The sequence below is a fragment of the Enoplosus armatus genome, chromosome 4, assembly GCF_043641665.1.
Source record: "Enoplosus armatus isolate fEnoArm2 chromosome 4, fEnoArm2.hap1, whole genome shotgun sequence".
NCBI classification, from domain to species: domain Eukaryota; kingdom Metazoa; phylum Chordata; class Actinopteri; order Centrarchiformes; family Enoplosidae; genus Enoplosus; species Enoplosus armatus.
The window spans coordinates 3,926,154-3,940,804 of NC_092183.1; the positions used below are offsets into that span (position 1 = coordinate 3,926,154).

General features: G+C 40.7%; 1 protein-coding gene across 1 annotated transcript in view; it reads left to right on the forward strand.

The window, feature by feature from the left end:
- smarca2 (SWI/SNF related BAF chromatin remodeling complex subunit ATPase 2) overlaps nt 1-14,651 on the forward strand; it is a 46,060-nt gene that overhangs the window by 20,305 nt on the left and 11,104 nt on the right. The window contains exons 16-27 of the mRNA XM_070905044.1: nt 244-407; nt 2,257-2,323; nt 2,422-2,532; nt 3,552-3,794; nt 5,240-5,353; nt 6,866-6,970; nt 7,777-7,863; nt 8,174-8,220; nt 9,677-9,843; nt 11,564-11,727; nt 13,053-13,280; nt 13,679-13,756. Coding sequence (XP_070761145.1) covers nt 244-407; nt 2,257-2,323; nt 2,422-2,532; nt 3,552-3,794; nt 5,240-5,353; nt 6,866-6,970; nt 7,777-7,863; nt 8,174-8,220; nt 9,677-9,843; nt 11,564-11,727; nt 13,053-13,280; nt 13,679-13,756 — 1,575 coding nt within the window. The remainder of the gene's footprint in view (nt 1-243; nt 408-2,256; nt 2,324-2,421; nt 2,533-3,551; nt 3,795-5,239; nt 5,354-6,865; nt 6,971-7,776; nt 7,864-8,173; nt 8,221-9,676; nt 9,844-11,563; nt 11,728-13,052; nt 13,281-13,678; nt 13,757-14,651) is intronic.

Genomic DNA, 14,651 nt, shown 5'->3' on the forward strand with positions numbered 1-14,651 from the left:
GTAAACATTTTCCACTTAAAATGTTTAGTCTCATTGACCTGCGATTAAACATGCAACATGTAATTTTCCGTGGTAATTTCCTTTAAACACTGCCCAAAGCGCCCTCTGCCATGATCTGTTTCTTGTCTTTTATGTGCTGGAGGAGAAGAAATCCTGCATACAAATGTTGTGAAGACACGAGTGACTGATATTTTCTCTGCAAGCATATTTTTAGGCCCGCCTTTATTTCTCTGTGTTATCTAGATCCAGGGCCTGGAGTGGATGGTGTCGCTGTACAACAACAATCTAAATGGCATCCTGGCCGATGAAATGGGTCTCGGCAAAACCATCCAAACCATCGCCCTTATCACTTACCTGATGGACCACAAGAGGATCAACGGCCCCTTTCTCATCATTGTTCCTCTCTCGTTAGTACTCCTCCGCCTACGTCCATCACCACTCTTTACATGCAGAGTTATGACATCCTAAAATATTGTTAGCGAGGGACCAATGTACACAGTGTTAACAATTATTCTAGGAAATTATTTTTGATTGAAATACACCGGCCTTATTAGTCTAAATCCCAAGATAGGGCTGTAATAGAGGGTTAGTCAGGAGTCCCATCCCAGATTTAGACACTGGTGCACCTGTTTGCTCAAAGGAAATTCAAGTGTCAGGTACACTCACCTGCCTGCAGGGAGTGATGAACTCAGCAGTGCTATATTTTAGTATCATAGTATGAGCGTGCTGTGTGTACATCCCATCAGAGATGTTATGGCCACTTGAGCTCAGGTAGTTATCAGGTATTACCGTATTGGCCTGAATAATAAACTACCCTGATTATAAGCTGACCCTCCCTGCTTTTTATTCCCAACACCTGCTTTTGGAGATAAGAAACACTTCATCAAAATATCAGTCACATTCTCCTCATCATCACATTCAGTGACAGTGAGGTGTCAGTTAATGGCTGATGGACAGATGATTTGGTCCCCGGTCTGTTTCGTTTCTTTCTGGGAGCAAAACGTTAAATAAACCATCAAAAACCTCTACTTCCTAAACACCTTTAGTCTAGACTTTTAACTCTAAAAGACATATTATAAACAGACTTGAAAAAACTTGCTAGCCTCGCAACATTAGGGCTACAAACAACACATAATGCAACACTATGCAACTACTCACTTCTTTCAAAAATACTATCTGATGTTGTGAATACGTAATTTTCTTGTCCTTGAATATAATGTGACCTAGAATTTCTCAGACATGATTTTCAGAAAAATAAGTAGCGCCTTCTGTCCACAAAACTTAAGCAAAACCTTTCAAGCTGAAATAAGTTGCAAAAAAATAAGGACACATGGCATGAGATGAAAATATGGGAATCTCTTCAATCATTCATTTAGCTTCGCAAGATGTGTGATTTCCCTTGCTGTTTTCCCACCGTTAATCCCTTCAAATTCTTCAAACACAAGTCCAGCCTTCACTTGGATGCAGCAGGAGACCGACTCTCCACGATGGACCAGGGTGCAGTTGTTTGGTGTCTTAGTTTCAACCACGCTCCCCAAAAAACTGTATAAGTGGGTTAATGCTCCTGGGTTCTTTAAACCTAGCTGGTGAAAGCACCTTCACTGCTCACATACTTACCTTTTTGTAGATGCAGATTTCCCATTTCACTTCCAATTAGTTATATTTTTTTTTTATCGTAATTAACGAGCAGAGGAGAGCAAAGGATTAAAATGAACAATGGGTTTGTTTTTTGCCGTACCCATTTTTTCATCATTACTGAGGGCTGCACTGCGTTTTGTAGTCAAACTGAGCACATCAGAGGCTTAAATTTGAGCTCAGGGCCGCTGCGTTAAATTTTTAAGATGCACAGTGGACTGATGTGGAGGAAAGCCTTAAACTCGCCCTCTTTCACTCGTACTTGTGTGTTGGGAAATTAAAGTTAATGGGCAGAGATTGATCTGCCCGGGGGAGCCGAGCTTTGAACAAAGCCCTCTCTAAGAAAAGTCTCTCATTGTGAGCTGCAATCCATCTGACACCATTTGGAAAGGGATTTTATTTTTTCTTTTGATTCAACAAATTAAGTCTGAACCTTGATGATAGGCATTTCAATGAGCCTGCTGCCTCTTAATGCTTGATTTTTTTCAAGTTGCTCTTTCTTCTCTTATTAATGTCTTAGCTAAGATCAGCAGAGAGTGCGTCTATAATAAAAAGACCATTTTCTTACATGTAACCTCCCACGCCTGTGGTGATTTTCATTGATGCCTTTTTTTTTTACAGGACTTTGTCTAACTGGGTCTATGAATTTGACAAGTGGGCTCCCTCTGTGGTCAAAATTGCGTACAAGGTAAGAAAAATCTTATATTTTGTAATTCCTCCTTACTTCCGACACTCTGATTGTTTTTGGCGGACTTACGACAGAAAGTTGTCATTTCTTTGTGGAAGGGCACCCCTGCTTTGCGTCGTGGACTTGTGCCTCAACTCCGCAGCGGGAAGTTCAACGTCCTGCTGACCACCTATGAATACATCATCAAGGACAAGCAAATACTGGCCAAGGTGAAAAAGTCCAAAGCTTTGTCCTCTCTGTATAATTCACTTTCTCACTTGCACTCTACTGCCATTCTGTACGCTTTCTGCACACACACATTTTACAGATACATACTAAAGTTGTACACTACAACTTTACTTATCAGTAGTTAAATGACCAGAAAGTCACGTTTAATGCTCTTCACTTACTGCAGAATTCAAGGAGGTAGTAATAACAGATTCTTGGTAAAGGCAGATCTAAAAAGGAGAGCTATAGCAGGCGCTTAAAGTCCTCACATCCAGTGAGTTGATTTGGGTCATTTTGGGTCTAAAACTGCAGGAGGCGCTTCATCATAGGTGTTTGTACGAGTGTTTGGTACGGTGAGCAGGGAGTCTGTGGATCTGAGGGCCTTACAAGGGATATACAGTGCCATGCAGCAGCACATGACATTACAATCAGGGGCAAGTTCATTAATAGTTCTGTAGACAAGTAGTAGTATCATGAGACTCAAACTGGCAAACTTAACACCAGTGCTAAACTTCAAAAACATGTCAGCATTTTTCTTTATTCCACTTTAAAGTGTGGCAGCAGCAGCACGCTGTGTGAGCTGCAATTGATTTATCGACTTTTTCGGGGTGACCAGAGAACAGCGCACTGCAGTAGTCGATCCTACTAGTGATAAATTAATGCAAAAGCTTCTGCGTATCCAGAGGAAAAAGAAAAAGTCTGATGTTTGTAATGCTCTTTTGATGGTGGAGTGCTGTGTTTGCTGTGTTCCTTGTATGTGAAAGTTAAATCAAAAAGCAAAAACTAGAGCCTCAGCTTTGTCCTTATTCAGACACTTATCAGCGTCATATTTAATTTGTAATTAGCAATGCGTAAAGGGTGGATTAAATTATCTTGCTATGGAAGTCATTCAAGCTTTATTATTGACTGCACAATGTGTATTGTTGTATAAACAATCGGTGCTGCAGATAGTTGTACTACTTTTGACTTTTGCACATGATCTAAGCACATCCAAGTGGTCCAATAATTCTCCTGCGTACAGATTCGTTGGAAGTACATGATTGTGGACGAGGGCCACCGCATGAAGAACCACCACTGTAAGCTGACCCAGGTGTTGAACACCCACTACGTGGCTCCCCGCCGCCTCCTCCTCACCGGTACACCTCTGCAGAACAAGCTGCCCGAGCTGTGGGCCCTGCTCAACTTCCTCCTGCCCACCATCTTCAAGAGCTGCAGCACCTTCGAGCAGTGGTTCAACGCCCCGTTCGCCATGACAGGAGAGAGGGTGAGTGCCAGGAGAGAACGCCGGGATTCTTAAGTCTGTGTTTCACTTTGGTGAGAGATAACTAACATTGTTCGGTGGACATGGGTCATACAGTAGATCAAGTAGTTTTTGCAAATGCTCTTAATTAAATTTTAAGGTATTGTATGTTTAAGATTTAACCAATGACTTTATCTCCTGAGGTGGTTTCATTTGATTGATCAGCAGGGAAGACCAACTCTACCTACCTAGAGAGAAATTATTGTAAACCTGAGAACATACACTAGAAATGCAGAAATATAGAATGTAGTTTCTTCAGATGCGATGTGAAATCTGTTCCCGCCTGAGGACTTCACAGTAATCACGTGTCATTTCTCCTGAAAAGGAAGTTATTTACTGTAAGTGATGTACAGTATAAAGTTTAGTTTAACTGTCATAAAGTTTGAGCTTTTACAAAGGCATAAGAAAGGTTTATTTTATACACACAATTAACACTCAGGAAATGTTCTGAATGAGGACGAATATAATTATATCATAATGTTATCTGTCCTCAGAGAAGTTAGAGCCAAGGTCAGGTACAAAGTGGTATCCTTATTAGCGATTCAAAGGTGCTGCAATATGAAACTATTTCTGTCCTCACAGTAGGATGAGTTGTCCACCTTCAGATGGCATCTTGCCCGAGGCAGAGGAAACCTGTAAACCCAATTTCCTGTAAACAAAAGGACATTTTTGTGTTTGCAAACCATAACTCAAAGTAGCTGAAAAATGGAAGCAAAGCCAGCCAGTCTCTTCATGTTAAGTTGTATCTCACCTTTAAGCAGCAAGCAAGTGAAACTAAGTGCTGGAGCTTTGCACGGCAGAGCTGAGCACCGTGCGTGTTAATAAAAGTTAATGAAAGTTTATATTAGTTAGGACTTTCTCTATTGTTGTTTCCATGGCTTTCATTGTGGCCATTGGATTCACATTAAAGGTGCCCTGCGGAGTTTTCTTGTAAACAAACAACAGCTATGTTAACAGTCAGTGTTACTCACCAAAACGCATTGTGTGTCCTTGAGGCGTATTCACATTACAGGGGAAAAACAAGGATCTTATTTACCTTATTTACGTTCTGCATTGGTCAGCGCAGTGTTAACCACTCCAAAGCTCCTGGTGGTGCGGTACTAAACGGCTAATGTTGCCGACCGAGACTCAGTGTTTTGGTTGTTTTTTTTTTAACAAATCTGATAGCTGCTTCTGTTGTACAGTTCCCACTCATAAAAACATTGCTTCCTATTGCTACCGCTAGTCAAAAACTCCACATTGTACCTTTAATGTGACAACCCACTGGTCACAGCGAAAGCACCACGTCCAGGAGGAGTATTCAGGCGCAGTCACACAGTCTTGTCAGTGTTGTGCGTAATCCTGCCGCCCAGTATGCATAACACAACATCCTGTGATGTATTATCACATGTACTTTCTGACTTGTTTAGGTCGACCTAAATGAGGAGGAGACCATCCTGATTATCCGGCGTTTGCATAAGGTGCTCCGCCCCTTCCTGCTACGCAGACTGAAGAAAGAGGTGGAGTCTCAACTGCCAGAGAAGGTGAGATTAAAACTAAATCTTATATTTTCATTATATTTGCTGCACGGTTTGCAATGCAGACACTGTGCACTAAACTGTTTTGATTAAATAAGTATATTCCAAGTGAACACCAAGTTATTATTATTAAAGCAGCATAATGAGCTATGCCATTCACAAAAATAATTCCCAGTGGTGTGGCTAATAACTTCTGCAGTGTGTTTTCATAACAGCATAGGGCCAGGTTTTTTTAAAGCATTTTTTTCCCCTTATTTTGGGGCAGTACACTCTCAACTCTTGACAACCTTGAAATGAACACTACTTTACTACTTCAGCAGTTATTATCGAACTGTAGCCTTGTAGCTGGTGAGGGGAGCTACTTTCCAGCTGTAAATATTAATTAAGAACAGTGATGAGGCCACAATGTCAGAGCCGTGCAGCTGCCTGAAAATAATGTGCATCCCTTCCTCTTAAGAATCAAATATTCTCTGTGGCCTGGCTATAAATTCATTTAACAAGGCAGTGGTTATCAACTTTACTTCTTCCTGTAACTACAGTAATATATCTAATCTAATAAACTGAAATAAAAGTATTTATGGTAAGTATATGATGCAGAGCCAGACTTCATCCTAACTGAATGGATGAGAACACAGACTATCCAGGGCCCTGTTTCCCAGAAGCATCTATCTTAAGGCTGATGATCATCAAATCCATCTTACAAATCTTCTTAAGCTTTAAAGGTGTTTCCCCAAAAGCTCTTAGAAGTGATCTTAGATTAATGAGTGACTCCTACCCACTCGTAGGAGAGCATCTTAAAAAGCTGTAGGAACCAAAAAGTACATGTTTTATTGAAGTTTTTATTGTTTTGAAGTCTTTGAGTTTACCAGACCTCCGTAGACTTTTAAGTCTCTTTTAAGTCTTTTATCATGAACACTGATGTTCTTTGTTAAGTGACGTTTTATAGAACATAAGAAAACCAAACTTTAATTCAACAATTGATCTTCCAGTTCCTGTCGACATCTTCCTCCTCTCTCGCTCTCTTCGCCTAATACGTTTAACATGAGACTAACGTCCGCGTCTAAGAGTTTCAGTTGAATATACAATATAAAGTTACTTTGAAGTGTATTCAGCTTCATCTTCAGCACCATGAACAGAATGAATTAAGAAGCTTTTAACAGCATGTGCGTACACTCGCTCTTAAACGCTGCTTTGGGAAACAAAGCGTTCGTAGAAAACACTCTAAGATCAATCGTTATCAGGAATCAGGAGCCAGATTCTTTAAAACATGCTTTCAAGAAACTTGAAGGTTCTGAAAGTAGTGACTTGCATAGACTGCACTGCGCCTTTAGAGATTGGTCTTTGTTCTTTCCCTCTTCTCTTGTTTTGTGTTTTCTATCTCAATAACGGTTGTGGTTTTCTCATGCAGTCGAGAATGAAGTGACTGTGTTTGAGAAAGTGGTTTCAGCTCAGACAGCCTCGCCTCTGAAAAGACACCACTGTTTCACTGATGCATTATCTTCATTGTCATTCCCTCAGGTGGAGTATGTCATAAAATGTGACATGTCTGCTATACAGAAGGTTTTGTACCGCCACATGCAGAAAGGCATCCTCCTCACTGACGGCTCAGAGAAAGACAAGAAGGTAAATATACCAAGACCCCGCTGGCTTCACTGTGTGTCTGCACTTTGTTTTATCAGCGTGTCATGCTGACAAACTGAGCTGTGTAGCTTTAGAGCGCAGAGATATTTACAGTTTCCTGCTGTTTGACATCAGAAAGTCCTTGAATTTTGTTGTTGGAGTAACAGTTTCCCTGCGCTTTTCCTTTTCAAAAAAGGAACGAGATATTGTGTTCGCTAAAGATAAAGAGCATATTCCAGATTTTATTCAACTGAGGCTGCATCTTTTACCCTCAATTTAGTTTTGAGTGCAGGAACTGTCTGTTATTCAGACCACCTGGAGATGCAGGCTGCACAGGTTTTGAGAGTAATTGGAATACATGACTCAAAAAGTGTGAAGTTCAAACCTGTATTACGTGATAAGACTTTGTAATGAAAGTGAGCTTCTCTGAGGTTTCCAGTGCTGATAAAGATACTTTACTTTACGGTGTGAACTACCTGCTCAGCACCAAACAGCAGACAGACACATTTAGAGACTAGCTGGTGAACATAGTGGAGCATTTAGCAGCTAACGAGCCAGATATTTTCCTAAACCTTGAGCTAAAAGAGAGGGATTGATGGACGTACATTCATCAGGTGGAAACAAACACGACTCCAAATGAATGATCACGTTGTTCTGTAACTTCTGTAAATAAGTTTTGCATATCAGCTTAAAAGGTGATGGTATGTCAATATCAAACAAATCAGTTATTGCAGGTTTAAACTCACATCGAGTATCGTTGATTTGATCTGGCATTTCATTTCTTGTATCTGTGTTATAATTTCCCCCAGGGCAAAGGAGGAGCAAAGACCCTGATGAACACCATCATGCAGCTGAAGAAGATCTGCAACCATCCATACATGTTCCCGCACATTGAGGTGAGCGCTGCGAGCCCAAGATACTGACAACGTGTGAATACTGACACGCTGATTTCCACTTGTGCATGTGTGTGTCATTTACCTACTTTGGTTATCAGCTAATTGCATATTTATTACCCTTAATGAAATAGATAAATAGTTTCGACGCGTCCCTTAAAATGCTTGTACAATATTGTTTAACCCTCTTTTGTTAAACTTTTTGTTCATCCAATAACGTCTGGGATGGTGTCTCACATCATTTATAGATTTAATTGAGGAGTTCGTTTCATAGTTTCTCCTAATTTAAACCAGTAAATGTTCTCTGTTACAGGAATCTTTTGCAGAGCACTTGGGTTATCCAAACGGCATCATCAACGGGTAAGTTGGACAAAAAAAGTCTTTACAGTTACTCAAGTTATTTTGCTGTATTTCTGCTGGGACTTGATTGGCAAAACCAGACAGATACTGGATCAGGATTCTGTATCTGCGCCTTCAAAGATGTGTTATGTGTATGATCTCGATTTGGTTATAAAGTGATTTGGCAACACCCCCTATTTTGCATTCGTAAGCACAATATAACATTGAATAAATGGTTTATAAGAGACAAAGAAGTACATGTTGTGTATTAATGGACAGTATTTGTCAACAATTATAATTTCTCCTATGAGATGTTTTATATTATTACAACTGTGTTCTTCATTATCTGTTGATATACCAGCCTCAAGTAATGCCTCCCCACAGAAGGACGTACATCTACGTACAACCACATTACAGCGTGTAATACACCACTTATTAAATGCTTATATCCTGCTTATAAATGCTAAATAGGAAGGGTTAAATTAAAATGTTATCAGTGATTTAAGCTGGTCACATCTTACAAATTGCTTTTACATGAAGTAAACACTCAAAGTTCCTTATGATTGTGGAATAGAGAAGATTCAACTGGTTTTAACTGCACAAGTTATGGTTTCAATTTATATTTTCATAATTATTGTGAACATCCTGTCAAGACGAGCTCGTTTATAGAAAACCAGCCTCAGATCTATTGATTCACGCAGTCACAAACAAATGGATTGACGCCCAGATTAGGTTCATTTACAGCTGTGTGTGCAGCATCAATGTCAGTTTCTCTCTGACTTTGTGTAAAGCTCAGTGAAACAGTGCAGTAATATAACACTATAACACACGATAAGATATTGACATTCAAGTCTGAAAAGCCAATGTGTCAGATAATTGCTAAATTTCTACAGTACTTAGTGATGGCAGATGGCAATTATTCAAAGCAGCGATTCACCTCAAACCAGGCGTGTGAAAATTCATTTATACAGTCCAGTCGCACATTATCTCTCTGGCTTCTCTGCCTCGTATAGATCACAAAGCAGCAGCACTGCTTCACAAAACACCAGATACAACCAGATGTGGCGACAGGACTTCTCAGCTCTCAACACCACAGCACAGAATCGGTCAAAAGAACGTAGATCGATTAAATCAATAAAATACAATATATTGTTACACCTCTACCTCAAACCGTTTTGAGATGAATGAGTGTTAAAAGGGTTTTGCACCTGAGCTCCAGCTGTAAGGCTGGGAAGGGACTAATTAGAAATAATGAGCAGTGTGGTGTCCATGTACCATTGGACATATGAAATAAATCTGGGGATGTGGAGTAGATAGTATTGCATTATGGGTAATGTAGGAGCCGGGGTTTGACAAGGAAAAAGAATGCATAGAATATATACATATTTTTTAACTGTCCATCGCTGTCAAACTTGATTCCACAGACTATAATATATATAATAATCTATAATAATCACCATGTGGGTAATCCAACCAGGCACGAGCTGTATCGAGCTTCTGGGAAGTTTGAGCTCCTTGATCGCATCCTGCCGAAGCTGCATGCCACCAACCACAGAGTCCTGCTGTTCTGCCAGATGACCTCTCTCATGACCATCATGGAGGACTACTTCAGCTACCGCAACTTTCAGTATCTACGTCTTGACGGTAATCTCACACCTCTACTTGTTCGAGATGTCTCGAGTCGATCGGCATATTTTGATGTATCTTATCGGCTCGCCAGCATTTCACTGAATATGCGAGTGATAATTATTCAGTGCGTGAATGTGAAAAATGATTTGGGTGCACTGGTGCGACTGACTGTCTTCACCCGAGTTAACGTTACACAAATTCTCTAAACTCAGAGGGTAACAAATCTCGCAGCAAAGAGAGCAATGTACGAAACATGCCTCTTCTCCCCAGCGTATCAAAACTATTAAGCTTCTATCAGCTGAATAGTTTTGAACCAGGATGTCCAGTATATGGATCAGGGAGTGTGTCAGATTTAGTAGTGGTTTACTGTTATTTCAGTGTGTCGGATAAGTATTGAATCAACATTTAGGTAAATGTAAGTATCAGATTGGACTTTGAATCGACAGATACACAATGTTAAAGGACTCGGATTAGGATCAGAGTCCAAAATACCTGATCGGGGACATCCCTAGTGATTATATAATGCCACTCCATGTTCTTCATCCATCTATTGTTGTAAATCAGGATACCTTGTCGTATATAAGTTTTGCTTACATGCCAGAGGACGTACGCCCATGCAGGCTTATCACACGTGCAGCATCCGTGTGGTGTGTATAAAACCCAAAGTATCATTACCGTCATGCATCAATGCATTTTGTGTGTCAAGCAGAAAAATACTGTATAAAGAAATACGACTTTTTTTCATGCTAGTCCCTGCAGCAAGACTCATGATCATAATCTCTTGTAATCCCTTTATCTCTTTCTAATTTAAGTTGACTCTTACTTGTCAGACTTTAAGAATAACAATCTGTCACACTGAGGTGTCGGAGAATTCCCATCACGTACGCTCAGCATCTCAAACAAAAGGCAACCCTATTAGCTACTTGTTCTGGCAACAGAGACCAGAGTTCACAGAGGAGATCTATCGATTCATTTTGGCCTCTTTGTGAAGCAGAATAAAATGTGCAACGTGATACTGAATTTGTCTCTCTGCTGTGTGCGAGTGAGGTCAATTTAAAAAAAAAAAATCAAGTCCTGTACTTCAGTTTTAAGCCAATTGGTCCTGTACCAAAGACATGTGGACTGAAAACCAGCCTCTTCCAGCGTCACACCACCCTGCAGTGGCTCACAGTTTATGTGTTTGTTTTTTTTGGGGCAGTAGTTCAAGATTTTGAGAGAAGCTTATAAAATGCTAAAGTGAAAGGCACACAGACAAACAGTTTGAGTCATTCTACTTTGAGGTGAAAGGTTTTAATGAATTCATTCACATAATTAGTATTTTGGTCGACAACCAAAGAAAGAAATGATTGCTTGGAATCAACGCATCATTTTGATAATGAGCTTTTAAATCATCCACACGGCACTTTGAGAAACAAATTAAATTAAGAGACTTGTCTCTGACACGCAGCTGTGGACTGTGAACCCCCTTAGTTAGCATAATTTAATCAGACATAAAAACTTGGTTTTGTATGTTTTTATCACATTTTGCACTCTGCTTAATTAGAGCCACCGTGTGCTCTTTTCAGACGCCTCTGAAACAGTTTAATTGGTCAGAGATGAGGCACAGGATACTGGTGACATTTTTACTTCCCTGAAAACTATGTGCTTTGGATCAGAAGAACAAGAAGAAGTTCAAGCAGACTCAGTTAACTCGACAGACCCTGCATTTCAAAATGGTCGCGTTTTGGTGTTTCAGGAACCACCAAGGCTGAGGACCGAGCGTCACTGCTGAAGAAATTTAATGAGGAAGGATCTCAGTACTTCATCTTCCTGCTCAGCACCAGAGCCGGTGGCCTCGGTCTCAACCTGCAGGCTGCCGACACTGTGGTCATCTTTGACAGTGACTGGAACCCACACCAGGTATGCCCAGCAGTAGATTTTATCATTATAACATGTAAGGACAGAACTTCAATTTTAACAAACAAAACAAATTAAAAGATGAATTATAAAGGTACTTAACGGGGCTCTCCACTCAACAAGCAGCAATGAAACAACCTGTTATTTTTTGCGGACTCTAAATGGCTCCAGTCCAATATGATATGATTGAAGCAGCCAGTGATACTTAAGTGGGCCGGTTATATGTTTAAACAGAAATCATCTAGTCAAAGGAGTTATAATTTCCCCAAATATCTCCCACACTTATTTTTATTACGTTATTCAATCAATTATCTTTTTGTTGAGCTGACGACATCAAGCTATTTGAATCTCCTTTCTGTGGTGGGATGAATACGCGCTTGCAGTTCCAAAAATATATTTTCTTCGACCGGGTTCAGCAGCAGAAAACACTTTCGTTTTGTGTTCTATTACTTTCTAGACATGTGAGACGTGTCACAAGAGCCCAGCAGCGTATCTTAATTAGCGGGACTTTATGCAAATCACATGAACTGTGGCTGAATTCAAAAATTGCAGTGAATTTTGGGCCCCTGGTGGGAAGTTGTGACAGGCTAGAGTAAAATTAATTGGCTTATTTTTACAATCAATACAGGTTTGAGATAAAGTTATGATGTCACTAGCAACTGAAATCCAGATGAAAGTAGCAGCTTGAGGGCCCTGACAAGGCAAGCCAATAGTTGGCCGTCACGTCGGGCGCTGCTGGGTGGTCGTTGATTGTCTGTGGCCGACCATCACTTTTAATCTTCGCGATGTGTTCAGCACCGTTGGCTCTCGTCAGCCTCCAGTTAAGCCAACTGAACATTGAATTGAACTGGCAGAGATGGCCCCGTCAGACCGGCTGTTGAGTCTAGCGAATCAGTGATTCACCCATTTTGTGTGGTTGCACTTTAGTTTTTGTCCCCACCTTTTTATTTTCCCACAAACAAAAGTCGGTCTAACCACACCTCTGCAGTACAAAGCAAAGAAAACAAAAGCTGAACTTTACAATCCCCTTGCCAACTTTTTAGCAGATATATTCTCCATTTGTTTTCAGAGTATAGACAGATTCACAGTAGCATAGAAGTGCTTCGTTTTGTTTGTCTTTCCGTGATGGTTCAGGATTAGGAACACGGACTGCAGATATTTCTTCCCACGCAGGTGCAGAACGTACCCGTGTTAACAGAAGATGTACGTTGACACAATGTGTTTGATCAGTCGTTCTTCGATCGCAACAGGAGTGTTTGTCAGGAAAGAAAAATCAAAGTATTATAGAAGCTCATACTAAATATTTCTTTTTCATCTGCTGATTCCAGGACCTTCAGGCTCAGGACCGGGCTCACCGCATCGGGCAGCAGAACGAGGTGCGTGTGCTTCGTCTCTGCACCGTCAACAGCGTGGAGGAGAAAATCTTGGCAGCTGCCAAATACAAACTCAACGTGGATCAGAAGGTCATCCAGGCAGGCATGTTCGACCAGAAGTCCTCGGGCCAGGAGCGCCGTGTCTTCCTCCAGGCCATTTTAGAGCACGAGGAGCAGAATGAGGTACGGTCTGAGTTTGTTTCTTATGTTTATTTTTATATGTTTTATTATTTATCTTGGAAGTAAAAGCATCAGATAAGATCCGGTGTTTGTGCTTCATCAGACGCTCTTATAAAATGAATGTCGGAGGTCCTAAATAGATTTTTTTCCTTTTAGTTAAATTATGCATGCCGCTTTTGATTGAATTACTACAAGGCCCCGAGACGGCTCCTTAGATATGATCAGCTAGTTCGCCATCCTTCATTTCTAATATTACATGGTGTTGTAATGCAATCTCAGCTATTTAATTGGTGTTTGATTAAAATCTGTTTGCCATACTTGACTGATTTGGTTTGAACTGAGCATGTGTGACTCCTATTTTGCTAGAATGTCTTTTGATGTTTTCCCAAATGCAACTCTAGGAAGAAGATGAGGTGCCCGATGATGAAACCCTTAACCAGATGATAGCCCGCAATGAAGATGAATTTGAGCTCTTCATGGTAAGAAAAACACACATTTTCGTGGGATCTAGTTGACATTTAAATTGCAGAGTAAAACTCTGAAATGACCGACTGAAAATATTCATTTGCCAAAAGAGGAGAAGCTGCCAGCTGGTTCTCTTACATCTATCCCCAAAATAATTACAGGTTTTCCATCTTGTCAAGACCATTATTCTGGTTTAATGTCATCGTTCTGGCACCTTCAGACTTGGCAACAACTGTCCCCAGCTCGACACCTCTTCTTGCATAGTAAATGGCTGAATTGTCATTGAGTCTGTCACCATGTCATTCTCAGCATCACCACTTGACAGTTTTATACCACACAACTCTGTGTTTGAGTCTATCTACAGTACAGTTGTCCTGCCTCCTGGTTCAGCTAGTTTGCTGAACACCAGCTGAGGTTCATATTTAAAACAACCTGGCACTACACCGTCTGCAGTGTCACAGGTTCCTGGCGATGTCGCCACATCTTTTGTGTTTCATCCGGCTCGTGTTTCTCCACGGTGACTCTGTGCAAGATATCGGATATTCATAAGCATGTGGAAGCAAGACGTAGAATATGGTCGGCACCAAGTTGGTAACTTCGTCTGAAGGTGCGTTTCGTGTTACCAAATCTAAAGCTGGATTTATACTTTCCACGTATTTGAGGTTACAGCATAACTGACATGCGCCTCCTCCAAAGAAACTACACATTGGACCAATGGCAGCTACAGAGACTACAGGAACTGTTACTGGTTATCTGTAGTCTTCTCTTTTTTAGTAACACACATCTAACAAAGCCATCTCTGCTGCAAAACCTTTGCTCAGCCAGATCCCAGTTCTCTATCAGTGAAAGGATGTAAACATGACGGTTGCATGGCAGTAGTCTCCTATTCAGTAATGAGATAAGGTGACC